This window comes from Kwoniella mangroviensis, chromosome 2 (genome assembly GCF_000507465.2).
Source record: "Kwoniella mangroviensis CBS 8507 chromosome 2, whole genome shotgun sequence".
NCBI lineage: Eukaryota > Fungi > Basidiomycota > Tremellomycetes > Tremellales > Cryptococcaceae > Kwoniella > Kwoniella mangrovensis.
The window spans coordinates 23,056-49,427 of NC_088828.1; the positions used below are offsets into that span (position 1 = coordinate 23,056).

Consider the following 26,372-nt stretch of genomic DNA (forward strand, 5'->3'; position numbering starts at 1 on the left):
CACGCTTGGATACGCTTAATACAAAGCCCTACGTGAGTATTCCAGCTGACCCGAGATGTCTCGATCGATTGGTGGTATCGACATAGCCTTGCACGTTGAGACAAGCCGTTCTCCAAGAGGTAGGTGCAATACCCGTCGCTCAGCGAGAACTTCACCAAGTCTGGATGCCAAATGGTCAGCTGGATTCAATGGTAACTGACAGCAATGCCCCCAGTCCAACACTCCTGAGACTCACGTGTGACAGAGGTCCATCTTGAACGTCATCCACGGCACTTTTGCAGCTGCAATATCATCATGCGTATTGATAACAGCAGCCGCGGAATGTTCTTGATGAACGCCATACTCCCCTGGCAGGATGTACAGATCCATCCCCGAGAGATACATCTGAGCCGTTAGAGCACTTCTCTCATAGCCATAACCCTTTTTGAAAAAGTGCATAGGTGAATGTCCAGCTGGATCAGCACGGGCATCATCAGTTTCTTCCGAACAACAACTCACGGCAAAGCGCTGATCAAACCACACTTCTGCGTCTTTTCTGATCAAAGGGTATGCTTCGTATCCCAACTCATATTCTGTCACTTCGTAAAAGTCCGTTTCGCCTACACCAATCCAGCGGTCGTATTCTGTTGCATGGGATAGGATGGGAGTATTCGTCTCAAAAGCATCCATCGATAGGTTGCGGTACATGGTGATAAGTTCCTATTTGATAACTCAGCGGAGGCATGGCAAAAATCAACATGACCGCAGAACTCACATCTCTATCCACGGGACACAAATCTCTCGTTCGCTCAACCACAGGGTCCGTCCACTGAAAGGGAGCAATAACCAGAGCCGCCGTTCCCTGTTCCAACTTGTTCGCCCACCCTCTGGACCTGGTTTCCACTAAGAACCGCTCCAATCCTTTCTGATAATCCGTGCGAGCCTCAAAGTCCGCATCCCATAGTAATATCCAATCCGTACTGGCAAAGGTGCGAGCAACGGTTCTCCATGTGTTGAGTTGAAGCAAGTGAGGGGATGTGACCAAGTGGATGTCTACATTTTGGGATAATGCGGGATGGGTGTGGTAGAGTTTGTCTAGGAGGATCAGGTCTCGGGATGCAAGTTTGTCGTTTGGGGGTACATAGTAAGCGACCGACATCGGAGCTGGGCCAGTATCGTTAGTTGGAAGTCAAACCCACGACACAGCACTCACCTCGCCTCTTCTCTGCCAGACTGACCAGCCTCCCCAATCGATCAGATGTTAACCAAGTGACTAAAGTCACGTCTCCCGCCGAAAAGCTGCCCGACCTCCTCCTGAAATACGGTATCACGCGTGATCCATACTGATTGTGACTGAAAGCTACCTTGAAAAGCGATCAAATCGAGGGTTCTACGTTGCCTTGGTCGAATAGAGCCGTTGTGTTGATCAATTCAGTCTTCCCGCGATGATATTTGTACTGATCAAGATTGATTTGGGAATTCGACGAGAAGGACGATGTTGATGTATCCCGAGAGTGATAGTTCAGCAGCCAGCAGAGCAGCACGATGAGAACGAGATACGGTGCTGCTTTGGGCACTGTGAGCATTGTCTATCTATCGTTCGCAAGCAAGACAAAGCTGATCATACGTCAACGACGAACTTTGACCAGGATGTGGTGAGTGGACGATTCTTTGTCCCTGCGACAGACGCGACTCGTGGAATTCACGACTGGTCGAGTTCGCGTGATGCCGGAGAGTCTGTTGTTATTGCGATTTCTAATGTACCGTCAGGTCGATTCATCAATACACGGCCAAGTATGGGTTGCGATCACAAAGATCTGACAGTGACCTCAATAGATCCAGGAGACAAACTAAAAAGGCGAGCACACGAGGAGAGACGAAGGAAAATGGGGAGAGAGTACCGGATTGGGTATAGGACAACGAAACAACGCGGTCTTCGTGAGCTAAGCGGTGGTCTACTCAATGGTTGCCCAAATTGATACTAGTCGTGGATGGAGCCGACATGATGCATATTGCTCAGAAAAGGCAAAGAAGGTGAGAACAGATCCACCTGGTTATAACCCCGCGACTCCCAACTTGACAAGCAGAACAAGGTGATACATTACTTGTCATCCTATCAGGCGCTCCCCCATCTATTCTTTACTCTTATCCCTCTCCTCCCGTGGCTTCCAAGGCCCGCTATAATCCACCTCAAACCGCTTGACGGGATCAGGGGCTATGAAAGACTCATCACATTCCCCCTTGATCACGAAACCTGTCTTGACCTCTCCCCTTGGGACCAGAACATCCGGTTCGTACGTATTGCGTTGATTATCGACACACCATTGACCGAATCTGTACATTGTCAATGGGAAAGTGAGGACAGTAGCGGGCATCTGAGACCATGTGTATTGTCGGAATAAGACTGGAGGCATGAGATCGCCGTTGGCGTCGCAGTGTCTCTCGGTGCCGCGGAGCTTTACAGGAATTTGGGATTCTCAGCTGTGGGTGCGGCTGGGGGAAATAATGAGGGTGATGAAGAGGACTGAGACGAAGTCGTCATGCTTTCCATGGTTGATAGTGTGCTCGAGCACGATGCTGAGATGAAGGACGTTTGGTGAGGATTGTTCTGTTTTTGAGGGCTGAGACGCTGGTGAATTGAACTGCTTGTTTGTAGCATATAATGCTATATGCCATCGACGTTGAAGCTTTATCGTTCACTCGGCACACTGCTGCTGATGCATGGATGCATGTATGATCTCATGGACATCACTGAGTCTCTGGACAATCGGCCGAGAAACCATTGCTAGCGCGAACCTTATATTTTGTGCCTGGCAGCGAATTGCGTTCCTCCCTGTTTCTTTGTGCTTCTGTTCCATGCGTCATCCCATCAAGTATCCTAGCCCTTCAACGCAAGTATCTGCTCAGTCTAGTTGATAGCGCCGTGCATGCATGCATAGGTATTCACAGGATCCATATGATTCGATTTATCACGAGTATATTAGTCTAATAGCAGGTGACGTAACAGGTACCTATGCAAGCCGACCATAGGCCAATGGAACCTATTTCGGTACCTCTTGCAAAGGCGCAGAACGATGGACACTGCGAGCAAGGGTATCGTTTCTCCAATGTCTCTCCTTCGATTGTCGCATTCCCAGCTGTTGTAGCCTCGAGCTCGTCCTTGTGTAGGTCCCCGATCGCCTGCCACTTTTGACAATCCCACTCGGACAAAGGCTCAGTGAATAACCCACAAGCTCGATAAGTGTCTAGGGAGTTGGTCTCAAAGCTGATACAGCCGCCTTAACCGATGATCCGCTCGATTTCTCCGTCCGTCAAGGTCGTCAAACCGCAAGTGTCGACGGCCCCGGAATCGACGGGTGAGGCTGTGGATACGCTGGTAGCGGCGAGGGCCGAGGCGAGCATGAAGAGCTTGGCGAAGGGGAGCAGTTTGCTGAAGAGTCTCAGTGGTGTTGTAGGCCTGCTTATGATCAGCTGGGAAAGACATTGAAGAGGCAGACAAGATAGAAAGTCTCACAGAGAAGCGGTGAGAGAGCTGAAGAAGAGTTGGGAGCTGTTGAGTCGACGATGATGAGGGTTTCCGGACGAGCTTGACCAAGCTTTATATCTTCTTGCCTGCCAGCAACCTCAGCGACATCTAAAAAAGTCGGCTGAAGAGAGCAAGAACACTCGACCTCGAGCGTTGTCCTCACCATCGACCAAAGGAAGTGGGGTTGCGCCACAAGAGTTCGACAAGCCTCATACCCATGTTGCAGTACAGGACGCACTCATTTGCTCGTGCCGACATGTCACATGTGAACACTTCACACGGAGTGAACGAACTCGTGCTAACGCCTACCTCGGTAATTAGACATGGTTTTCAAATAGGGCAGAGGTCCGCGGACTCAGGATTCCGAAACCCGACTGAAACTAGTCTGATACCTCTCAACCACATACGCACCGTTCTCACTCGCTCGTTTCAGACGTCACATAAATGTCCGTCCGTTCTCGTATATTGAGCAGCATGGACCGCGCTTGGTTCACATGGGCATGTTCTTGATCATCCTTGTCAGACTTGGGGGTTGTGCAAACAACAACCAAATGTGACGTAGTGAGGTATCGAAGAAGAGAGTTAAGAAGGCTCTTTAGTGCGATTACTATGCCCATGTGAGAATTATGAAGCCGGTGTACAGTGTCCTTCTATCCTGCGAGTTTCGAAGGACCCAAGAGATAACTTCGGCCGCAAATGAGCGGTAGCCAGGGAGGAATGAGGGGAGCGAATCTGAACGCCGTGTACCTCGATGCCGCCCAATGCTGTAGACCACATCGGCAGTGCAGGCGGTATCAATGCCTCGCAGAGATAGCGCAGAAGCAGAAGGCGGCACCGGGGTGTCCTTCAGAAGGGATTCGTCTCGTCGTAGCATTTCGAGACCGACTACTTAATGATTATTTGTTGTAGGTACGGCGAGGTGAGTGGACGAGTCTTTGCCCTTGCGATAGACGCGATGCGTCGAATTCACGAAAAGCCTGTTACGACAGCGATTTGTTCGTAATGACGCGTCGGCTACCTCCACGACCGAGTATGGGTTATTGCCACGAAATTCTGACAAGAACGTCGGTAGACGGTTTAAACCATATAGCAGACAGCCTAAATAGATGAGCAGCTTTTAGGAGGACGACGAAGATGAAATTTCTGTCCTAATGACAAGCTTAGCAGTCGCTAACATTGAACAAAGGGACGATTAGATCTCCGAACTCACCTGGGTATGAACTGGTCGATCGGAGCAACGGTGGATCAGCGAAGCTTTGGGATTACCGGTTGGGGTGTGTCTTTCCTTGCATTGTTCCTCGGACTAAACGCCTTTCACAGGATATCCCTTTGCTCTTGACTCATCTTGCATTGACACACGATGAGATATGGTACCTTGCTTGTTGATAACTTCCTTTCTGCTGATCTCCTCCTTAGACTTTGGGCTTTCAAAAGTTGTTTCATGGTTCATCTTGACAGCGGCCCGAGATTGAACGGGAGTGTAGTAGCCCACGAATATCATGCTCTGCCTTGGGAGGATCGTTCCTCATGGGGTGGACCTCTTGATTATAAGGAGATGAAACCTGAACCACTCACTGGTCATATGGTAGAAATCGCTCTCCATATGTGCCGCGCGTATTCGTGGTGGAGGCACAAGATCAGCGATGGCTCGCTCCCACGCCAGTACTCTCACTCTTCAGTACTGCTTGCCGCAGAATCCTCTCTTCTATCTGGACGATGTAGCACGATTAATACGGCAAATGCATGCCGCACTGTGCTCTGCCTCACCCCTCATGCCCAATCATCGCAAGCAATCGAGCCGCATAGTGAGTGATTCCTGAGCGAATGCGAAAGCTCACATATCCTCTGATCATATCAGGCTAGTCGTCGATCCCTTCCAGAGGGAGCAACCCTTGCCAAAGCTTGCAATAGGTGCCATGAACGAAAGATAAAATGCGACGGTGGGCTACCTCGATGCGGTTCATGTGCCAAAAACGATAACAACGAGTGCAACGTAAAGGACTGCATTCTATGGTCGAATTCTCGGGTGACCGAACTAGAAGCAAGAATTCATTGGCTAGAACAGTTGATTAATCGCGAATGTCAGAAAGGGGACTTTATCCAAAGCATACCTACAGGATCACTCGTGCACGAGTTTCTATCTACCAGAAACGAATTCGCGGTGGACGAGCTTGCAGAGGAGGTAGGAATGCTCAGTCTGAGAGCTTGCGGATCATACAGTATGTTTACCCCGTCCAATGACTTAGAGAGATGTGCTGAAGTTGGTCATATAGTGGGAAGTATGTCCGGGATCACTATTGCGGCTCTGGTCAGTTCAAGTCTCAGCTTATATGGAGAAGTCGTAATGGGCGATGCTGTGGATTCTCAAACCCAACACCCTACTGGCCGTCCACCGATCATAGCATGTTTCCCTCCCGTTGATCTCCTGTCTTCGTACATCACCGGCTATCTGACCAGTGTCCACCAGTGGTACCCCATTATCGATCTCAATCTGTTAGGCGACAGTTTACACGCCATGTATCAGTCTAGAGAGCATATGGATCTTTTCCCTCGCTTTGTAATCCTGATGGTCGCGGCATTAGCGCCACCCAATCCGGACGATATGAACGATCCAGCCGATTATTTCCGATTCGCGATAACCCTTGTCCCGTCTCTGCTGGCAAGCAAAACTTTGGATGGCATCAAAGTTCTCCTCCTCCTGTGTATTTACGGTATGCGGTCGTGGCAATGCAGTGCAGCGCAAGACGTGAACACTTGGGAATTGATTGGTATGGCGATGCGTCTGGCTGTCAGTATCGGTCTGACGAGGAACAATGAGAAATGGTCATTTACACTCGCCGAAGTAGAACACAGGCGAAAAGTGTGGTGGTGAGTACACTATCGTTCTACAAGATTCAGGCAGTTGCTGAGATAGCCTGAAAGGTCTCTATACTCCATGGAAAGATACATAGCGATCATGACGGGTAGAATTCTGAGTATCCGGAACGAAGGTGAGTGCGCTTTTCGCTTTATCCAGCTGGCAACGGAACACTAAGCGACCCATGCAGGTATAGATGCTCTGATGCCTCAGACGTTATACGAGACATTACCTGATAGATTGTTGGCATTCTTGCCAAAATCGTTGACCGCAGTCGATTATCGACCATTTGTTCACCTCATCGAGCAACGTAGACTACTAGGAGATGTCCTTGGGACCGTTTATATAACGTACGTCAACAGAACGACGGGTGAACACACCGATTGATAATCTTACAGACGACCTCGGGTAGGCCCCCGCATGAGCATCGAGGACACATCCGCTCATGTGGAAATTATACAAAGCAAGATCGTGAACTGGGCAAGGCAATTACTCGAGCTTGCTGACCCAAACTCAGTGACTCACGATGTCCTGCAATTGGCGTTCCATCAGATGACCCTTTTCCTGCATCGTCCCAGTCCAAGCTTTCCTTGCCCCCCTGACCAGGTCCTCAACGTGTGCATGGGAGCAGCTCGAGCGAGTATTCGTATTGGCGCGCGGGCGGTAGAACATCAACTTGTTCATCAGGTCTTACCTGGCTGGCAAGGCTTCTCCATCGTCTTCTCTTCCGGTATCACATTGCTGTACTGTTCATGGTGAGCCATCACTGGACGAGTCTTAGAAGACTCACGAATTTCTTTTGCAGGTCCAGTCCGGGGTGTGCAAATGCTATTCAAGGGGTTGACACCAATCTTCCGGATCCCGACATTGAGCTATGCAGAGCGACTTTGAAGAGCTTAGCAGTCGTAAAGCCTGCTCAACGTTATGGTATGCTTTTCGAACGCCTCATGAATGCTTTCAACCGAATATCAAGAATATCGATATTGGACGTTCTGCAAGCGACGACTGCACCTGTGGACCCTCTATACACCGTAGCAGAAGCCATAGGTCTAGATCTGCATCAGGATATACAGCTCGACCAACAAGCAGTCGAGTATATAAATAGTCTACTACAAATGGATATTCAGTCACAAGCACCTGGATGAAATGCACTGAAATGACATTTCCCCGTCCCTTCAACTCGTCGACCCATTCAACTTCGGTGTTTCGGGCTTTCTTTGCATCGACTGCATCTGATAACGGATTGAATACGGTAAGTCAGACAGCCGAGCATCTTCGAGAGTAGCTGCACGGCCTCGTGCAATGTCATGAGCGACCAGCTCATTATATAACGTGTTGATATATTGTACCATCGGACCTGGGGATTGACCGTCTGAAAAATGCGCGAGTTGTTAGATGCAGCAAAGTAAGATCAAACTGTACTGACCGCCGACTTTTCTTCCGTCCACCTCGATCACTGAGATTTGCGCCGGGAATGTGCCGCAGCAGAAAGCCTGTCCCCAATTTCTGTCAGATACGATCCGTGCTTGCTGAAACCACTGAGAATGGACTCGGTGATACTCACTTCCACAGCCCCGTAAACCTCTGTCAAGGAAAAGTCTTGTTCGTAAACGGGTACACCAGCGGCTCTACAGGCTTCAATTGTCTTCCTTCGAGTAATTCCTTGCATCTGATTATTTTTCGTAGGACTCCATACCACCAACTTGCCTTCGTCTTCACCCATCCCTTCTCTTACGATCATGAAGTTCGTTGAATTGCATGTCTTAACCCACCCGCGATCATCCAGCATCAACGCCTCATCCACTCCCAGATAATTAGCTTGAATGCAAGCTTGGATGTCAGTGGCTTTCGACATATGATTCCACCTGACCACCTCTGTCAGCCAATTTGCAGTACAGACACCAGGTCGAATCGTAACGTACATTTCGTCCTTAACATCTGGTGGACCCCGTCGTACATGCACCGTTGCTAGCTTCAATCCTCTGTGTTGTATACTTGGATCGGCTTTCTTGAATTCGGGAATAATGACGATGAGAGGTGCCTGTAGCGACAAGAAGAACAATCAACGTTGAAGCTTATTGATTGAGGTGAAAGAGGACTGACCCCGATGGTAGAGCGTGGGTTCTGATGAGGGTATCCTTTAAGCTACTCAACGCGATCAGCGACTCTGTAGATATCATGTCACCTCTGAGACTTACCCTCGTGACACCATGAGCCTTATATGTACATCATCCGACATATTCATGTTCTAAGGTGGAAACTCGTTGATCAACTTCTCGATCGTGCGAAGAGATAGACATCACTACCTACATTGGCGTCAATAGTTTCGTACAAGTATTGGAGGAGTTGAACTCTAGACAGTTCTAGGTTCATGACTGACGGGCACAATCAAATTCGTCAGCCTTGATGGCGAAAGCAGCCTGAAATAAAAAATGCTCACACATTGCTTTAGCACTTTCAAACAAACGGTCGATATGCTCCTTTGCAAATTGGATGACGCCTTTTTTGCAACGGATCCCTTCCCAGATCCCATCACCCAGCATAAAAGCAGAATCAAGCACAGAAACGGTAGCTTGAGCCTTGGGAATCAGCCGGAATTCTTTGGTCACACCATCACGCATACCAACAAGGATGGATGCGTTTCTCGGATCTGGAACGACAGCATGGGTAGCGGGCATCTTGAGTGTATCTACAGGTTGACGGAAAACGATGTTGGTTGAGGTGTAGAGCCGTGAAGAAACAATTTATCAGAAAAGGATACCTGCCGGTGAAGATAGGCGGCCTATATACTGATCAGGTCGAGTAACGAAATGTTGCCCACTAACATTGATACAGGGATGTCCTGAACCATCACAAAATTCGTCCTTTCATCATTGAAGCGGGACTGCCGAGTCATGCATGAGTCACAACGATAGCAGGAAAAAGCGAATCGGGAGATAACGAAAGGATTCACTCGGTCGCGCCGATTCAGATCGCCTATACCAATTGGGTAGATCTGTTTTCGATAGGTCGGCGAGGCCGGGGGTTTTCAGGGCAAAGCGGTGCTGCCGAGAGCACGAATACAGCAATGCACCAAATCTTTGGTTATCGCCATTGGACAGATTAAATCAGTCACATCTCATGTTCAACATTACTCTTACCCGTATCCGTTATCAGCGATAGAAAATATAAAAGGAGTCATGTCAAAGGATCTTCAAAGCCATCCCAGCTGACGACCAACTGATCAATCTCTACACAATGTCTTCACCAGAACAAGAAAAGTTTCCGGCCGAGGTAGATGCTGAAACGACCGTGAACACAGCAGCAGACATGACGGATGAAAGCCTCGATAGACGGGTTCTGTTCAAGATTGATTCTATCGTACTCACCATGGTCACTCTGGTCGCCACACTCGAATTCTTTGACAAAACGTGAGCATCATGAGGATCGCATGAACCTGCCTGTTTGCCTAACACTCTGTGGCCTCGCAGGGTTTGGCGTATGCTGCCGTCTTCGGGTTAAGGACAGACACGAAACTCGTTGGTCAACAATACTCTTGGCTTGGAAGGTAGGTCCGCTATGGCTATGCACAACTATGTAGCCATAGTGGAAGCATACTGAAACCTTGGCGTAGCATTTTCTATTTCGGATATTTGGGAGCCCTCCTTCCATGCCTGTATCTTGTCAACGTGGTTCACACAGGTCGGTTCATAGGGGCTCTAACAACGCTTTGGGGTATCACGATCATGTGTATGGCCGCATGTCACAACTTTGCCGGTCTTGCGACTGTAAGATTCTTCCTAGGTATTTTTGAGTCAGGAATTTTGCCTTGTTTCATGGTTTTGCAAGCTAAATGGTGGAGAGTAAGTAGCTAACTATGGTCCGCCGCTAAAGAAATATTTGCTGATGTCTGATATCTCCTCCTGTAACAGAGATCCGAACAAGCGCTCCGAACTGCCTTGTGGTACAACACGTTTGCGGGTATATTCGGAGGTATTCTGTCCTTCGCAATCGGTCACATCAATGGCAAACTCGCCGTCTGGAAATACATCTTCCTCATTTATGGCTCCGTCACCATCCTTGTAGGAGTGATTGTCTTCATCGCGTTACCAGATTCCCCAGCTACAGCTTGGTTTCTCAAGGTGCGTTTTGATGAGCAATGTAACAGCTGGACCCAGACGAAGCTGAATCTTCCGTGTTTTTCATCTCTAGAGCGACGAAAAATTGAGAGGTGCGGCGCGTTTAGCTGAAAATCAGCAAGGTCAAGAAAGGAAAAAGTTTGATCTGTCACAATGTCTGGAGGCAGCTAAAGACCCCAAATACTGGGTCGTCATGTGAGTAGCGTTCAAAATTGGACCTTGTGGTGTGACCAAAGAAAGAGTCAGCACGCTGATCAATCCGATCCTGTCACTGCTCTAGATTGTTCGTGGTCGCCCAATCAATCACTAACGCTGGTATCACTAATTTCAACCCCCTCATTATATCGGGTTTTGGATATAGTCAGAGCAAGACAACCTTGATGGCTACTCCTCAAGCCGCCGTAGCTTTTGTAGCTCAGGTGGTTCTTTCCTCCATTGTTCTGTTCGTCCCAAACATTCGCTGTCTCCTTTGGATGCTCTCCTGTCTCCCAGCGCTGGCTGGTGCCATCATGGTTCACAGTGGGTTTGGCTTCGCACCAGGTGAACCCAGCAATGTGCGTCTAATGTTTGTTTCACCACAGCCATCGATCGAGTAGCGCATCGTCACGCTGCGTTAACGGGCGTCTATCTCATGGGATTCTATAGTGAGTGTTTTGGCACCTTGGACTGATCTGCACGAGGCTCATGGACTCCTAGATGTGCCATGGGTGTTATGTTTGTCTTTGGTCACAAGTAATAATGCGGGAACCACTAAAAAGACTTTCGCTTCGGTCAGCGTTGCTACTGCTTATGCCGTGTGAGTGCTGCAAACCACCTCTTTCAAAACTTCTCTTTCCCTTGATCGTGTACTCACGAGATGTCTCACAGGGGTAACATCATTGGTCCCCAGTTCTTCAGATCATCGCAAGCACCCACTTATCATCTGGGTATATCCCTATGATGGCGTGCTTCGCTAGTGAGTCATCCTTCTTGCTAGAGCGCTTCGTCCGTCATTGATCACGGTTTCTATTAGTCATGTGTGCTTGTGGTGGGATGTATTGGGCTCTGGTCATATACGAGAACAGCCGAAGAGATCGATTGTACGGCAAATCTTCTCAAGATACCCAACAGATCATCGACGAAGCCTACTCAACCGGTGACACCGATGGTAAAAACCACAACTTCAGATACTCCTTTTAGTTTGTCTATATATATATATAGGGCTTTGAACAAACGATTGTAATTACGAGAAATGCATGCAAGGGGTGTAACACATCCTATTCAAACTCGAGTAAATCAGAAAGTATGTCAGCGATGAAGATATTTCCATGACCACGGGGATCTCCAGTATCCTGAAAGGGATATGGGCTCATTATTTCTCACTTTGTAAAGGTGAGCTATGGATCTATTCGGATAAATTTCACATTGGGCTAGGTGGATAGTGGGCATTTAGCTCTTATTCCAATGATAAGCAAGATCATTGAGTGAAATGCGTGCCACAGCAGTCCTCATTAGGAAGACTTTTTCGGTGGGACGTTGATCTAAAGACCTGTGAGCTCTTTACAACCAGTGCAATTCTATCATATAGAAAGGCGAGATGACTGTCGAGGCCCAACGCCGAGGAGTAGTCCAGCACCGCTTCAGGTGTTACAGAGGTTTGGAGGCTTGTTTTGAGATATTGAGCACGAGACACGATCCGTTGAAGACAAATCTTAGTCTGTTTCCTGGATATACTGCTGCTTCTCAAGTAGCCAGTGGTGAACAGTCTGCTCATAAGGAGACAGCATCGAGAGAAGCGTAGGGTATCCATGACACAGTGAGTACATCTGGATGAAGCATAACTTCGAGTAGATCAGTACTTGAGCCAGAGTTCCCAATAAAGATAAGTGCGAAATTAAGACGTCAGCACCCAACGGACCAAACGAGACAGAAACAAGGGGATCAATGCATGCCCAGCTTTGCTCTATCAACAAAAACTGTCATTAAGCTAGGAGATCTGAAATTCCGCACTGCTTTCTTCCCTGTTTAGTCCCGGAATCTGCCGATTCCTTCCGCCTCTCTCCCGTATCGACTGGCCCACTCCCTCCTTGGTCCTTTGACCGGCCTCTCGCCCTATCCTTCCCCCTCTCACTCGTCCACTCCACCTTCCACCAGTATCCTTCACCTTTTCCTTCGCTCTGTCTCCCAGTCTGTCCCCTACTGGCCCTTCCCAGTCTCCGCCTCATCCCCGGCCCCTTTCCGCCTCTTGTTCTTCCGTTTCGCCTCCGTCTCGTCTCCAGCTGCTCGTTGGGATAAAACTTTATGGTATTGTGGTGGTGTTTTTCAGACGAAGAGAGGTACTTTGGTCCTGAGGAGAGGGAATTTGCCTTCTCAATTGCCTAACGGAGTACAATCCGATACACACAGCCCAAGAATCAGTATACCCACTACTTATCCAGCTTCACCATCGCATTGCTCTTGTACATCGATCGGTTCTTGGTTGATACCCAGCATGAGCATCTATACATTGGATCATCGGGACTGCCCCAAGCTTTCGATTCGGTGATCAAGGACATCAGTAGTCCCGAGCGATCGGAAAGAAATGGAGAAGTCACATGAATGTAGCTGTGCATCATTCCGTTTCAAACGAGGATGAAAAGAAGGTGGAAGATGAAATGAGGAGGGTGGTATGAAATTGCCACTGATTTTTTGGGTTTTGCCACTCACTCCTGTTTTCCACTCACTCGGATCCGAATATTTGAGATTTTACCTTCAACTTCATTTCTAATCTGTACATCCATCTATCTCTCTGTCGTCTCCTCATCACCTCCTCAGATCATCTCTCAAGTAGTCCTTTTGGGCTCGCCTAAACACCTCTAGCTGATATTAGTATTCGCGACCATCGTCGGAACTGTACTCAGCTACTCACCTCCCTTGTCCTTGTCCGACATCTCCACCACTCAATTCTTTCCGATCATCTTGCCACCCGTTGTCACCAACGTTCAACCCTACCCCCTATCTACCATGACCGATGCATCCACCTTTACATTACCAGTCACGGATCCAGCGTCTGCTTCCGCCAACAAAAAGAGACCTTTCAAGCCAGCTTCGACCACCCCTCAGCCAGGCGATGGAGCGTACCTTGCCGCTCAACATCAGAATCGACAAAATGGCATGAATCAGCAAGGTCAGATCAACGGCAATGGCAGTAATGGATATAGGAAGAAAGAGTGGCAAAGTATTAGCCATGGCGGACCGAGTCGATACAGTGGGAATGTTGGTGGTATCAAGCACAATCACCCATCGCAAGCCCAACATCGCCCTTTCAATCGATCTCGACAGAATGGTGATGGACCTGTCAACAATGGTGCGTCTCAGTCAAACGGCTCTGTCTCTTATCTCAGTCATCGTCTCCGGCCTAATCATTCTGTATCACGACCAATGAACCACAACCGCCCTAATGACAATCAGCAGGATGGTCTGAGCAAGCCTGCCGCATCTGTCAAACGTCCTCAGCTTCAACAGGCCGCTTCCTTAGATGCCGAAGCTCCTTCGTTCACTCCTGGTGCGGTATTCCTAGTCTCTGAACTTGATCCTTTGGAGAACGGGTGAACAATACACCGACTGATCAACCTGCATCAATATTTAAAAAGAAGAACGACCGTAATAATCAGAGACAGAAGCAGAAGAAGGACGAGAAGGATGGTCAAACAGAAGGATCTGTTCAAGCTGCAGTATCAAGCCGTAAAGCTGCGTTCCAGCAATCTAATAAGCTCACAAAGACGAGATCTAGAAGTTCAGTGGAAGGAGCCAAACCATCTCCACTTATTAACGCCCCACCTCGAGAGAAGAGGAAGAAGGATGAGCCGGATGATTTGGTATCTAGGTTGACTAGAGGTCTGAAGCAGAGACCGTTCTTGGAGTGTCCTATTGTGAGTATCCGATCATTACATTCACGAGTGAACAAACATGCATCGATGGCTAACTTCGCTCTAGTGTTTTAATTCTATTACCCCGAGCCAACAGACCTGGTCGTGTCTTCCACCAGATCACGCACCAGAAGCCTCTTCGTCACTCACACTGCAACCAAACCCCATCACTGGATCTACATCTACTTCCAACTACTACTCCGCATGCTATACGCCGTTCCATTTAGACTGTATCCAAGACTGGGCCAATAGAAGTTTAGAAGAGGAGGAGAAGAAAGCTAGAAACGCCGGTAGAGAAGATGAAGATATTGCTTGGAGGTGTCCTGGTTGTCAGAAGAGGAGGGCGGAGCGTGTAGCTGGGTACAGGTCAGCAACATCATCTGATGAACATCATCGCATGAGCTCTATTGGCTGACATTCGTGTGCAGGTGTTTTTGTGGGCGCTTATCTCACCCTCCCACATCAACTTCAGCTCCTCATTCATGCAATGACACATGTGCTCGTAAAAGACCCAAGTGTTCTCATCCTTGTCCCTTGTGAGTGCATACTATGCAGTTGTGTAATTTTCATCAAGTTTGTACGCTAACGCCTTATTCCCTTTGATGATCAGAGCTTGTCATCCCGGTCCTTGTCCACCATGTCAAGTCGCTCTTGTGGTTCCATGCCCTTCCCATCATACTCCACTTACAGTCAAATGTTCTGCCGCTACCACCAACAACTCTGCTCTTTCGCCAGTATGTGATGAACCCTGCGCCCGACAGCTCAACTGCGGTAACAAGGATCACGAATGTGAACAGCTTTGTCATTATGGTCCCTGCAAACCTTGTGAGGCAAGAGAAGTCGCTAGGTGTTACTGCGGTCAGGACGAAAAGGACGTCGAGTGTGGTTGGGGTAGGGAGAACGATAAAGTATGTAAGAGGTTAGATGATATAGGAGAAGAAGGAACTTGGTGGGGGAAATACGACTGCAGTAGACCTTGTGATAGGTTGTTCGACTGTGGTGTACACCCATGCAAAGAGGTGAGTAGTAGAAGTCTCATTTCAACCTTGAGCTGTTGTCCTGATCGAACGGTCTTTCTACAGGCATGTCACCCTCATCCTATTCATCCCCTTCACTGCCCACTATCTCCCGATGTCATTACCCACTGTGCATGCGGTACAACCACTCTCTCCTCGCTCGGTGCAGCGAGAAAAGATTGTCTCGCTCCGATTCCCACCTGTAGCGCCAAGTGTCCCAAGAGTCGACCGTGTGGTCATGCCTGTCCGAAGAAATGTCATACCGGGCCCTGTCCACCATGTCACGAAGAGGTCATACGGACTTGTAGGTGTGGTCAGAGTCAGTTGTTAGTACCATGTGACGAACTGAGAGAACGGGCGGAAAGAGGTGAAGGAGAAGTGACATGTGAGAGGGTATGCAAGGCTTTGCGAAGGTGAGTTTCAAGTGTTCCCATGAAATCCTGTTGATACTGATGTACCTATCGTAGCTGCGGTCGTCATGAATGTGGTAGATTATGTTGCCCTCTGTGGGAACAAGCTTTCCGAAGCAAGAAGCAGAGGAACGAAGACTATAATCCATATACCGAAGACGATTTACACAAATGCCATCTCACCTGCGGAAACTGCTCAGCTGTGGAACACATACTTGCCCCAAACCTGATCACAAAGGTCCATGTGGACGATGCCTCCAGGCGTCTTACGATGAGGTGAGCAAGTTCTTTTTTCTCTCACCGTACGGGAGACTGATGCTGATGTTGCTATACAATCAGTTGATTTGTCATTGTGGGAACACTGTTGTATACCCACCAGTAGCATGGTAAGTCACCCATCTGACTCTTGCTTTGGTGATACTGACGATCTCCTCAGCGGGACCATTATCAAATGTATCTACCCATGTGATCGGCCCGCACCAGCCTGCGGGCACCCCAAATCACCTCATTCATGCCACGAGAATCCCGAATGTCCACCATGTCCATATCTTACCAACAAGCCATGCGCCTGTGGTAAAGATCCGGCAGTCAAGAACGTTCGATGTTCTCAAGATCGAGTCTCGTGCGGTCAACAATGTGGTGAACTGCTCAGATGTGGTTATCACAAATGTGCGAAATTATGTCATCGACCTGGAGAATGTGAATCATGTACACAAGTCTGTGGGAAACCCAAACGGATCTGTAAACACCCATGTACCACTACATGTCATGCTCCAGCCAAATGTCCCGAGAATGACCCCTGTCAAGCTATCGTCACTCAATCGTGTGCATGTGGACATCTTCAATCGAGAACTTCCTGTGGTGCATCGACGTCAAATCCTAGATCGAGAGAGGTAGAACAGTTGAAATGTAATTCAGAGTGTGCGGTCAGACAGAGGAACGCGAGGCTGGCGGATGCCTTGGGGATCAAACAGTCTGAAAGAGGATTGGAATCGTACGGAGATGAGTTGAAGACTTTTGCCATTCAGAACCACGGATTTGTGAAAATGGTGGAGAACACTTTTGAGGAATTTATCAAAGGTACAAGACAGAGTATGGTCCTACCTCATAGTGAGTTCGAACTGCCCTTTACAGACTGCAATTCGTAACGTGGTGCATCTTGCTGACAAATTGGCTATTCCTTCCAGTGCCTCCCGCCAAGCGAGTCTTTGTCATGTCTTTAGCGGAACATTATCGGCTCACTCGTGAATTGATCGATCAAGAACCTAATCGATCTGTCCAGATTCGACGTAGAGTCGATACTCGTCTACCAAACCCATTACTGAGCTCGGCCGTCGCATCAACCACTTCCGCACCTGCTCAGACTAGATTGGTGACTAATTTAGGTGGGGCATGGGGCAAATCATCTGGAAGTACCGCTGCTAGTGTCGTTGCTGGTGCTACTACCACCGGATCCTCCTCGTCGATGTGGAGAAATACCAGTGGTTCGTCATCCAATAGACCTTCCAGAATACCTACCCCTGTAGCTCCGGTGTTGAGAGAACAGTCTAGACCTGTGGAAATGAAAGTGGGAGATGGCGAGGATGATTGGGATGTGGATTTGTAGGGTTAACAATTCATATTGGAAGTGAATAGCTCGTACAGTGAGGGCCATCAATGATTTCGTATACCTGCATCTAATCAAATACCTCTCATGTGTAACCATCTGTTCACACGGCACTTCTGATAAGAAACCAAATGCATATTATATTCAATGTGATTCATTACGTATCGTTAGTCGTGACAGTTTGATCGTTGAAGAGGGTTTAATCATCGTAATTACCACCGCCGCCCTCATCTACAGAAAAGCGCAGATATTTGTAAGTATGGATCGACCTGACCATGTTAGTTCCGTGAACACCACTCACCATCATCACCACCACTATCATCGTCACCTTCACCATTATCAAAGTAATTCGCATCGTAATCCTGGTGGTCTTCCTCCTCTTCATCGTCGAAATCGAAATCTTCGTCGGAAGAGGGCGGTGGTGTTTCCTGTGAGAGTGATTGCCGTCAGTATTAGGGAATTTGGGTAAGGGTAAAGAAGCGAAGAGAAATCATGAAGATGGAAAGAAACACATGCTCACCTCTTCTTCCGCGTTATCGTCACCTTCTTTATCCAGATCTTCAATCTTTCGCTTCCTCTTCAGTTCTGTATTGACAATGAATTGTTAGTAACGGTCTCTGATCGTTGCCTTGGTCCATATCGTTTCAGAAGACATCGGATTGGTTCAATTGAAATTTCACCGGCAGCGTCACTCACTAGTTTTTGGTCTATCCCCTACCCCTTCGAAGTATTCTTGCCATAACACCGGTGGGAACATCTGAGGATCTAATTTCAATGCTATCGGATTCAACCTGGATGGTCCAGCTTGTACGGTTGTGTTGAATCGATCAGAGTAAGATTCGATTTCTGTGATCAACATGGACGTTAGAGTCGTAAATTCCCAAACGTTGAGACACACTATACTTACCTATCCCCACCACTTTCCTCTCTCCTACTATTCTCCATGGTGGTATACTCCCAGGAGGTATGAGTTCACTACTCGTGTTGATGTGCTTTCCAGATAACAACGTCGAATTGAGTGATACCGTGTGTGACATGATCAACGATTCGTGATCATCTGATCCAGATAGATACGCTGTTGATGAGTTGCCCAGGGGCTATGAGGAAGTGTATCAGCTATAGTCTATCTCATACATATATATATATATAGTATATATATGATATGTCCGGCCCTCCCGCCCTTGTATAAACATCGCCCCCATCCCACCCCAAGCTACCAGTATGAACTACGCCCCCATCCGACCCCAAACTACCAATAAAACTTACCGGATACAGCACACCCCTCTGCCTCGGGTCCCCCTTCAACTTCTCCATCGCATCCGTCCATTCTTGCCTCGAAAACGATCCATACCCTCCCGGTGGCATCCCCCTGTCCCCCCCTGGTCCTCCCCCTCTCCCTCTCCCTCTGAATCCACCTCGAGACATGCGTTGCAAGCGTAGAAGTGAGTCTTGCGGTAGTAAATGGACAGCCTCTGAGGCCTTGGTTGTGTGATCTTGCAAGCTATTGACTGATCAAGTATGAGTATGAGTCATGTATCAAGTAACAAGCAACAAGAGTTCAAAATTCAATCAACACCCAAGTAGGTGATCGTCCTCCACTCGATAGGAAGTGCCACACTCATCATATGGCCGAAACACCGCCCTCTGTATCTGGGTTCAGCTTTAAATGAGTTACCCATTTGATTCAATTGTGTGTGTGTGTGTGTCGATAGACGTCACTTTAGATGGGATGGATTAGACACAGAGATTGATTGTACAGATCCTTCTCTCTCATCTGGCCACTCGTCTCGCATATACCACCTCATCCACATATCAAGGTCACTTCATAGTCACCCACGGCCCATCCCTCACGTCCTCAGCAGCACCAATATGAGTTTAAACAAGAAGGGTAAAGCTGTGGACGTACCCACCGATGACGATACAAGTGAGTGACAGTCTCGTCTTCCCCATCTCTGGGTGGAGGTAATTGGACGGTGGACGGTGTGAGATATGAAATCAGAAGATGGCAGGATGGACGGGATAGATTCCATCATGTGGTATGGTGTAGAAAGCGCCTTGGACATAGCTGTGATGCTTTCACATAGGTAATCATGAAAGAACAGGCTGGATATCACTATCGTTGTTGCTGGAATCTTGCAGGATTGAAAAGGGATGTCACGTTGGGCTGTGCGATGGTTTTTGGGACAGTTCACTTGACGAGTCTTCCTCGACTATGATCATAGGAGGCATATGGAGACTCTACAGGATACGGGCGATCAATTGGTCCATCTGATATGCATATCTGCATACACCTCCTACCCCACATACGAAAAGATAACAATCGCTAACGGACGAACGTTCTTGACCTATCGTCGTACCCTTGTTTCATATTTCAACATCTATCATTCAACTTCGGTTCAACAACATATTACATTCAACGTCGTCTCCTACCGAACCTCTACTGCATCCCATTCACAGCCCTCCAACCCTTCACCGATGAGAGCGGAGCACCAGCTACTTTACCTGAAGTTGGAAACGGAGGGGAAGAAAGCAAAGTCAAGGTGTTGTTAGGGCTGATGAAGAAGTGAGTGTCGAATCATTTGAAATAGATCTTCTTAATCGTAAAATGTCAACACTGATCTGTTTGTACTCCAGGTTGATGGGCGTAAAGGATGTTGCCAATCTGTATGTCTATTCTCCACGTCATGGATAGCAATGCAGCTGACAGAGACCCAACCTTGATAGTCGAATATCCCTTCCTGCATCTTTGTTAGAACCTATACCAAACTTGGAGTACTGGCAATACGCTGATCGTGCCGACATCTTTGCTGCGTAAGCTATCTCTCGCTTGAATGGGGAAAACTAAAACACAAGCTGATACCATCCTGTCACACAGCATCGGCGATTCGGATGATGAGGTAGAACGGATGTTAGCAGTATTGAGATTTTCGTTCAGTAAAGAACTCAAATTCATCAGAGCTAGATTAGGTAAACCCTACAACTCGGCCCTAGGTAAGCTTGGTCGCATCTCTCTTCACCGACATGGGCTTTTTTGTACCTCTTACTGACAATTTCGTTCTTATTGTACCTAGGCGAGCACTTCCGATGTTCATGGAGACTTCCTCCGATAGTGATAGATAGAGAGACTGGCGAACCTGTCATTCGTACCCACATTCACGTCCCTATACCTGGAGAACCCGCATATGGTGGGCAGGGAGGTAGTGGGTGGACCACACCCATCTTAGGACCCGAACATGGTGGTAAACCAAATAGCGAGGCGAGGTGAGTCCGTCTCATGGTTATATCGCCGAGAAGCTCCCCAACTCATTGTTCGTCACTGCGTAGTTCAATCATCTCAAGTTCGTCCAAAGCATCCAAAAAACAGTCTACCGGTCTTGGTTTGAAGCAAGGTAACAAATCTACCGATACCATCAGTATCAATCGAGCTATTCCCGGTCCGGGTGATGAGATCGAATCGGATCCTGATGCCGGTGTGGTGGAGTCAGAGAAGGTGACAGTGGTCTTCTTGGTGAGTAGCCATGTTCTCGTGTCTGCCAATCATAGCTGACTGATTACACTTCTTCAGTGCGAACAAGTATCACATCATCCACCTATATCCGCCTACTACTACACCTGTCCGGAAAGAGGTATAGAAGGATACGGAATGGATCAGATCTCAGCCAGGGTGTCGGGGATGTGTGAGTTTGGGTTCAATTTGATCCAGAAGATGTGTGACCCTATGCTGATCATCATCTGACGCAGCTGTCAAAGTCGGGCCTGGATCAAGCAACCGAGGAATCTTCATACGGATAGCGAGAGAAGGTCCAGGTAAAGGAGAAGTGAGTGTATCTACATATCTGCTGACATCATTCAGAGTGATACTGATCATGGCCGTCCATAGGAATACCAAATCACCCACCCTTCCGCTTCCGTCAACGGTATCTTGAAAGGATCATATTACGGCACAATCAGCGATCAAATACAGATAACATGTAGAGGTGGTGAAGAAGGAAAGACCAAGCTACGTGCTTTGATCGACTACAAGGATGAGGTAAGTCTATCCCATTCCAGCTGATTGACATTCCCCGTTACATTTTATTAATCCCGGATCACGCATCAGTCTTGGATCGGTAAACCCAAATTCCTCTTGGAAGGTATCGTCTACAGATATACAGTCGGCAATGAGGCGGAAGAGAGTTGGACTAAACCCAAACAAGTACCAGCGGATAAGATTGTCGCTAATATAGAAGGAAGCTGGATGAAGGAGGTGAAATACAGGCTAAAGGGTGAGAAGGTGAGTGATAAGTAACCGTATTCATCAGTAGACCGTAGCTTGGGCTGATCGACATCCGTTTATAGGAATGGAAAGTCCTCCTTGATCTCGATCTCCTCGCCCTCATCCCCAAAGACGTACGGCCCATCGAAGAGCAGGACGAGCAGGAATCTCGTCGATTATGGGACCCCGTCACTCAACATCTCGTAGGTAAGAATTGGGGTGAAGCGACAAGGCAGAAACAAGCTATCGAACAGGCACAGAGGGATAAAGCTGCTGCTAGGAAAGCTAAAGGGGAAGAGTGAGTGATGATCACATGGCCGGTCTAATTGGTCAGACGTGCTATTGCTGATACTTTCATGCACCAGTCATCAATCGAGATTCTTCGAACCTGATTGGGAAGACGGACGTCCGACATTATCAGCCGAGGGTAAGAAAGCTATAGAATCAGAAATGGCAAGATTAGATGCTAAAGCCAAAGAGAGGGAGAATGAGCTGTAATGAGCTACTTGTGTATCATGATGGGACGCGACGCTAAATCGAGAAGGGGGATATTTTCGTTTACGTTTTTTGTTTATGTCTTTCTTTTGTCAACTACTTACTTTTACTGTATCAACACCTATTTCAATAGTGCTCTGTCCCTTATCATTCTCTGTGTATAAAGATTATAGATACCATCTTCACGTTCATTGGATATGCAGCATAGTAATCAGTATGGGGTGATAACGAATAATCTCAACTGGATTACCTCGATGTATGATCCAACTATTGTGCGCATGTTTCCAATGCATGCACTACGTCTTTAAACTTCTTGGCCACTTTCTCTTCTCTCATATTATCTGGATCTTCTCCTCAACCTAACCTCTGATGTTACCACTAACATCTTGATCTCCTGGTCTTTGAGCCTCGGCAACTTTGACCTTGTCCTCAGGTCCTCCATCACCTTCGAAATCATTTGCGTGGGTTTGTCTGCAGCATATCGTGATTAGCCTGACTTTCTCGTACAGAACATCGATAGACTGTTTGAAAGAAGACCCACCTTCCAGTCAATTTACTTTGCTCGCCACCTTCTTCATCTGGAATAAGTGGATTCTCACCTCTCTTCGTACCTCCAATTTGGACTGTTGATCCGGGGAATTGAGAAGTGACGTTCTCGTTCACACCTGAATCGATAGCTACAATCGTCAAATCAGACTTCAGTACAGGATCATTTCCCTGTCGTACCTATGCACCAGATACTCACTGGAATCACTTTGGGTTTCACCAAGACCCGTCTTAGCTTGGTACGAGTTGATGGAAGCTTCAGCTTTTTGGATATCTTCTTGAGCCGACATTGCGTGGAAATATTCTATTTGATTCAATTATGTTAGAACAAAGAGTGAGCCGCATACATCACAATTCAACTCATATATACTTATATCCCAACTCAGCACACGATGCATACATGCACTCTAAGCTGGTTTGGGAGTGATGTGTGACGTCAATTACGTTGACTGAATCGAGGTGGATTGACGTACTTCCTCCACAGATCGTGACTCATACTTGCTCGAGGACATGTGAAAGCTCTGGCGTCATAGCATGCAATACTTTGCACTACCCGACAGCCGAAGCATGAGACGATGCATACACTACTAATCCACCCCATGTCTATATGATGTGTATGCAAAGATCTCTTCACAATGTCCTGCCTGAAATAATTCTCCGGGCAACCAACAGTCAGACTCTATGGACAGCTCAAAGTGATTTGGGTCGAATTGACGACAGTATCACTATAAACCAACAACTGTTGACCTTGCTTCAATGAAGGACATCTCTTGATGGAACTTTCGTACTCGATTCGGATTTGAGGTTTACCAGCTTCGAGGAATGGATCGTATTTCTCACATTCGTTGTATTGATACTACGACGGTAAGAAGATCGCCATCAGCACCATTGAGAATAGTGGGATGTCTGGGATGAACAGGTTGGGACAGTGGGATATCCACTTACACATGACTCAATCACGTTGAAATCAAAAGCATTGATAAGAGACGTGGTCCAGTTGGTAGATGTGCCAGTGTCAGGATCAGTGATTAGATCACCTGAATTCTTCAAATCTATACCTAGTCCATTGGATCGAGCGGTAGATGATAGCCACAGAAGATAATTTACTTGGTCTTGCTGGGTTATTCCAAAGTTTTGATGGTTTGTCCACTGAGCATTCAAGGATACTCATCGTCAGTTGGACTACTCTTTACCACAGTGACTTAAACGAGAGCTTGAACGTACAGCATCGACATTATCAGGATCGACGGAATCACATCCCTTCTGTTTGCCAGCTTTGATCCGATCCGTCATGATGCTTTTAATATTGTTCAAACATTTTTCAGAACGTATATTTAGCCACCATTCTCCCATTCTCCCAGCAGATTGGCGTCGGATCCTGAGCCCGTACATCGACCGGTAGAGTCGATCGTAACGTTGGGTCCACAGTAGCACTCAGGCAAGAATTGCTTGGCGTCGGTTCTGAGGAGTAGTGAGCCACAATGTCAAAACCGCACAGTATGCAAAGGAGTCGAGCTGAGAAAGGAGACCTCACCTGTACGGTTCCCAAGTACCTGCACTGAAGTAACACCCCACGGTCTTTCCCTTCGCATGGTAGTTGGCACTGCATTTCCAGTCAGCCTTTGATCTGGTATCAACCACAATGAAGAGACGAAGCTTACATTTGTTCGGCAGTACTTTGAGCCATATCCACAACATACATGGTCTTACTCAGAGAAAGGCCAGTTGCGGTCCTGATGACTGGTGCATCGATTGGTTGATTATCGAGATCGTAAATGAACGAAGTGGACAGGGATACCGTCGACTTAGCTTGGACAGCTGAAGCGGTAGAGCCGGAGGGTGAGATGGAGGCGGAGGCGGAGGTGGAAGTCTTGGTCTTATTTTCAATTTTCGAGGATAATGCGACAGTTGAAATACTGGAGGCATTGCTAGAGCCTGAAGATTTGCGATCGTCAACTTTTGAGGTCGTGAGCCCACTTATCGAAGTAGAAGCAGAAGGCTTGTTGCTAGCATCGGCACTCGTTATGGCTGAAGTGATCAACGTCGAAGAAGTGGTCGAAGAACTGCTCTTCGATTTGTTGTCGGCCAATCTGCTCGTGCTAGTACTTGAAGCTACTTTCAAAGTTGTAGCGACAGATGATACCGTAGACGTTGAGGATTTTGACTTGTTACTGTCCAAAGCTTTTGCAGTATTCACAGAGGAACTGGTGCTCGTCAACTTCTTGTCTTCCTTTTTAGACGACGAAGATGGCAAAGAGCCTGAAGATGTGGTTTGCTTGATCGATGAGGTGGATGCGGCATAGACGGTCACTGTAGATGTTACCGTTTGTGTGACGGTTGAGGGAGAGCAAGTGTTCGATTCCGTTGTCGATTTCTGCCATGCCGATCAAGTAAGTCATGGTAAGAGAGAAAGACCTGGAATGAGAGAACCTACGGATTTATCGGAAGCCAGTACAGCTTGGGCAGAGAGGAGCGCGGTCAATAAGACCGCAGGATAGACCATCTTGTCAGGACGTCGATCCATTTGATGAGGAGAGCTTAATCGTTCGTTCGCGGAGTATTGTTTTTATAGCTGATCAGATGGATCATACAGCACAGCTTCTTCGTGTAGCGAATCCCACAACATTCCGTTTTGAGTGATGCCTTGTACGATAATTGCCATTCTCGTCGTAGATGATCGGTGACACAGCTTAAGGTTTTTGACGGGATAACGAGAAAATGCCGATCGTTCGTTCCTGGTGGCTGGTTCCAGTGCAGAGGAGTAAACCCCATAAGAGGAGATGCATGTTCAACTCGTTGAATCATTTTAACAGTATATATTGCGTTGAGGCATTCTGATAGATGCTTCATACTGAAGCTTAGGGCAGAGGAGCTCCCCCTTGTGGCCGAATTGAGCTGTATGATGAATCGCTGTTACTCTTTGAAGATTAAAACAAGGACCGCTGAGCAGGCGCTGCGTCCGTCTGAGCTCATTCTGTTATGCATGGGTTAAGCATGATTTTAGATGTCAAGTAGGAAGAAGCAACAACAAGAATGGGAATAACCCCAGAGATGCTTTGGAATACTGGAGTATCCATGAATGCCCCCACAATATTGAATGCAAGTATCGTATTGCCATTTGATCCAATGGGGGAGAAAGTCGGTGACTCCTTCGAGAAACTTTACACCAAATAAAGCGAATTGGGTCAGAACATACCAAGCATGCAATCCATTTTAGGCAGCTAAGTTGAGGTGGAGACACAATGTGTTGACGCACCTCGCGCCATGTCGCTGTTATCTACGAACGGAGCTTTGGCGTGAGGATACAAGATTGCGATGATAAGGACCCAAATCCCTAGACCGGGATCAGAAGTATCTGACCTATTTCTTTTCCTACTCGTGCAGTACGAGTAGGCTACGGATAAGTAAGCTAGTAGTTATACACCAGGAACAGAATCGCAGCAGTAAATTTGCATGACGAACATAGGTCAGCTGTGACGACATGTCCTGGGTTGACCGCATGCCTCGCTAAAACAACCACCCTTTCCTCAACGGTTAGTGACGGCATCGAACGAGAGGGTGGAATATATCTGCAGCTGCCGTTTTAATCGGTTAATTAGTCGATACAACAGATCCGTTTCTCACTCTTAGCGCAACGAGTCGTACGTGAATCGAGATCCACTCCGTTCCTGTCAATC

The 26,372-nt window shown here is 47.6% G+C and overlaps 14 protein-coding genes across 14 annotated transcripts; 6 read left to right on the forward strand and 8 right to left on the reverse strand.

Annotated features, from left to right (window-relative positions):
* Positions 1 to 15: 15 nt before the first annotated feature.
* I203_106865 (uncharacterized protein) lies at positions 16 to 1,565 on the reverse strand (the record flags this gene model as incomplete). Its single annotated transcript, XM_065518071.1, has 6 exons — positions 16 to 160; positions 236 to 420; positions 499 to 699; positions 755 to 1,143; positions 1,193 to 1,293; positions 1,540 to 1,565. 6 exons carry the CDS (start codon positions 1,563 to 1,565, stop codon positions 16 to 18), a joined length of 1,047 nt encoding a protein of 348 aa, XP_065372801.1.
* A 546-nt stretch (positions 1,566 to 2,111) lies between these two features.
* I203_106866 (uncharacterized protein) lies at positions 2,112 to 2,393 on the reverse strand (the record flags this gene model as incomplete). Its single annotated transcript, XM_065518072.1, has 1 exon — positions 2,112 to 2,393. The coding sequence occupies one exon, from the start codon at positions 2,391 to 2,393 to the stop codon at positions 2,112 to 2,114; it is 282 nt and encodes a 93-aa protein (XP_065372802.1).
* Positions 2,394 to 2,964: 571 nt separating this feature from the next.
* On the reverse strand, positions 2,965 to 3,381 carry I203_106867 (uncharacterized protein; the record flags this gene model as incomplete). Its single annotated transcript, XM_065518073.1, has 2 exons — positions 2,965 to 3,224; positions 3,306 to 3,381. 2 exons carry the CDS (start codon positions 3,379 to 3,381, stop codon positions 2,965 to 2,967), a joined length of 336 nt encoding a protein of 111 aa, XP_065372803.1.
* A 1,863-nt stretch (positions 3,382 to 5,244) lies between these two features.
* Positions 5,245 to 5,578, forward strand: I203_106868 (uncharacterized protein; the record flags this gene model as incomplete). Its single annotated transcript, XM_065518074.1, has 3 exons — positions 5,245 to 5,310; positions 5,364 to 5,445; positions 5,505 to 5,578. 3 exons carry the CDS (start codon positions 5,245 to 5,247, stop codon positions 5,576 to 5,578), a joined length of 222 nt encoding a protein of 73 aa, XP_065372804.1.
* A 148-nt stretch (positions 5,579 to 5,726) lies between these two features.
* Positions 5,727 to 6,749, forward strand: I203_106869 (uncharacterized protein; the record flags this gene model as incomplete). Its single annotated transcript, XM_019151511.2, has 3 exons — positions 5,727 to 6,373; positions 6,428 to 6,495; positions 6,553 to 6,749. The coding sequence occupies 3 exons, from the start codon at positions 5,727 to 5,729 to the stop codon at positions 6,747 to 6,749; spliced, it is 912 nt and encodes a 303-aa protein (XP_018999186.2).
* Positions 6,750 to 6,782: 33 nt separating this feature from the next.
* I203_106870 (uncharacterized protein) lies at positions 6,783 to 7,507 on the forward strand (the record flags this gene model as incomplete). Its single annotated transcript, XM_065518075.1, has 2 exons — positions 6,783 to 7,117; positions 7,168 to 7,507. The coding sequence occupies 2 exons, from the start codon at positions 6,783 to 6,785 to the stop codon at positions 7,505 to 7,507; spliced, it is 675 nt and encodes a 224-aa protein (XP_065372805.1).
* A 30-nt stretch (positions 7,508 to 7,537) lies between these two features.
* Positions 7,538 to 9,040, reverse strand: I203_106871 (uncharacterized protein; the record flags this gene model as incomplete). The annotated part of the gene is made up of 8 exons (XM_065518076.1): positions 7,538 to 7,734; positions 7,789 to 7,855; positions 7,927 to 8,227; positions 8,285 to 8,403; positions 8,462 to 8,507; positions 8,561 to 8,610; positions 8,673 to 8,737; positions 8,803 to 9,040. The coding sequence occupies 8 exons, from the start codon at positions 9,038 to 9,040 to the stop codon at positions 7,538 to 7,540; spliced, it is 1,083 nt and encodes a 360-aa protein (XP_065372806.1).
* A 559-nt stretch (positions 9,041 to 9,599) lies between these two features.
* Positions 9,600 to 11,659, forward strand: I203_106872 (uncharacterized protein; the record flags this gene model as incomplete). Its single annotated transcript, XM_065518077.1, has 12 exons — positions 9,600 to 9,622; positions 9,711 to 9,772; positions 9,833 to 9,909; positions 9,976 to 10,043; positions 10,135 to 10,204; positions 10,274 to 10,483; positions 10,554 to 10,675; positions 10,761 to 10,999; positions 11,062 to 11,124; positions 11,177 to 11,276; positions 11,348 to 11,406; positions 11,493 to 11,659. 12 exons carry the CDS (start codon positions 9,600 to 9,602, stop codon positions 11,657 to 11,659), a joined length of 1,260 nt encoding a protein of 419 aa, XP_065372807.1.
* Positions 11,660 to 13,462: 1,803 nt separating this feature from the next.
* On the forward strand, positions 13,463 to 17,399 carry I203_106873 (uncharacterized protein; the record flags this gene model as incomplete). The annotated part of the gene is made up of 11 exons (XM_065518078.1): positions 13,463 to 14,017; positions 14,092 to 14,370; positions 14,435 to 14,733; positions 14,796 to 14,903; positions 14,978 to 15,386; positions 15,450 to 15,796; positions 15,851 to 15,995; positions 16,055 to 16,069; positions 16,133 to 16,179; positions 16,230 to 16,903; positions 16,981 to 17,399. The coding sequence occupies 11 exons, from the start codon at positions 13,463 to 13,465 to the stop codon at positions 17,397 to 17,399; spliced, it is 3,297 nt and encodes a 1,098-aa protein (XP_065372808.1).
* A 199-nt stretch (positions 17,400 to 17,598) lies between these two features.
* On the reverse strand, positions 17,599 to 18,824 carry I203_106874 (uncharacterized protein; the record flags this gene model as incomplete). Its single annotated transcript, XM_019151507.2, has 6 exons — positions 17,599 to 17,630; positions 17,701 to 17,827; positions 17,920 to 17,984; positions 18,096 to 18,245; positions 18,307 to 18,496; positions 18,666 to 18,824. 6 exons carry the CDS (start codon positions 18,822 to 18,824, stop codon positions 17,599 to 17,601), a joined length of 723 nt encoding a protein of 240 aa, XP_018999182.2.
* A 444-nt stretch (positions 18,825 to 19,268) lies between these two features.
* On the forward strand, positions 19,269 to 22,152 carry I203_106875 (uncharacterized protein; the record flags this gene model as incomplete). Its single annotated transcript, XM_019151506.2, has 13 exons — positions 19,269 to 19,323; positions 19,857 to 19,962; positions 20,034 to 20,063; positions 20,124 to 20,210; positions 20,275 to 20,390; positions 20,471 to 20,660; positions 20,724 to 20,907; positions 20,965 to 21,076; positions 21,141 to 21,217; positions 21,280 to 21,429; positions 21,499 to 21,672; positions 21,738 to 21,952; positions 22,020 to 22,152. 13 exons carry the CDS (start codon positions 19,269 to 19,271, stop codon positions 22,150 to 22,152), a joined length of 1,629 nt encoding a protein of 542 aa, XP_018999181.2.
* Positions 22,153 to 22,508: 356 nt separating this feature from the next.
* On the reverse strand, positions 22,509 to 22,985 carry I203_106876 (uncharacterized protein; the record flags this gene model as incomplete). Its single annotated transcript, XM_019151505.1, has 3 exons — positions 22,509 to 22,620; positions 22,691 to 22,826; positions 22,895 to 22,985. The coding sequence occupies 3 exons, from the start codon at positions 22,983 to 22,985 to the stop codon at positions 22,509 to 22,511; spliced, it is 339 nt and encodes a 112-aa protein (XP_018999180.1).
* A 389-nt stretch (positions 22,986 to 23,374) lies between these two features.
* Positions 23,375 to 23,988, reverse strand: I203_106877 (uncharacterized protein; the record flags this gene model as incomplete). Its single annotated transcript, XM_065518079.1, has 3 exons — positions 23,375 to 23,551; positions 23,641 to 23,844; positions 23,920 to 23,988. The coding sequence occupies 3 exons, from the start codon at positions 23,986 to 23,988 to the stop codon at positions 23,375 to 23,377; spliced, it is 450 nt and encodes a 149-aa protein (XP_065372809.1).
* A 41-nt stretch (positions 23,989 to 24,029) lies between these two features.
* I203_106878 (uncharacterized protein) lies at positions 24,030 to 25,198 on the reverse strand (the record flags this gene model as incomplete). The annotated part of the gene is made up of 4 exons (XM_019151504.2): positions 24,030 to 24,156; positions 24,230 to 24,298; positions 24,357 to 25,069; positions 25,130 to 25,198. The coding sequence occupies 4 exons, from the start codon at positions 25,196 to 25,198 to the stop codon at positions 24,030 to 24,032; spliced, it is 978 nt and encodes a 325-aa protein (XP_018999179.2).
* Positions 25,199 to 26,372: the final 1,174 nt, after the last annotated feature.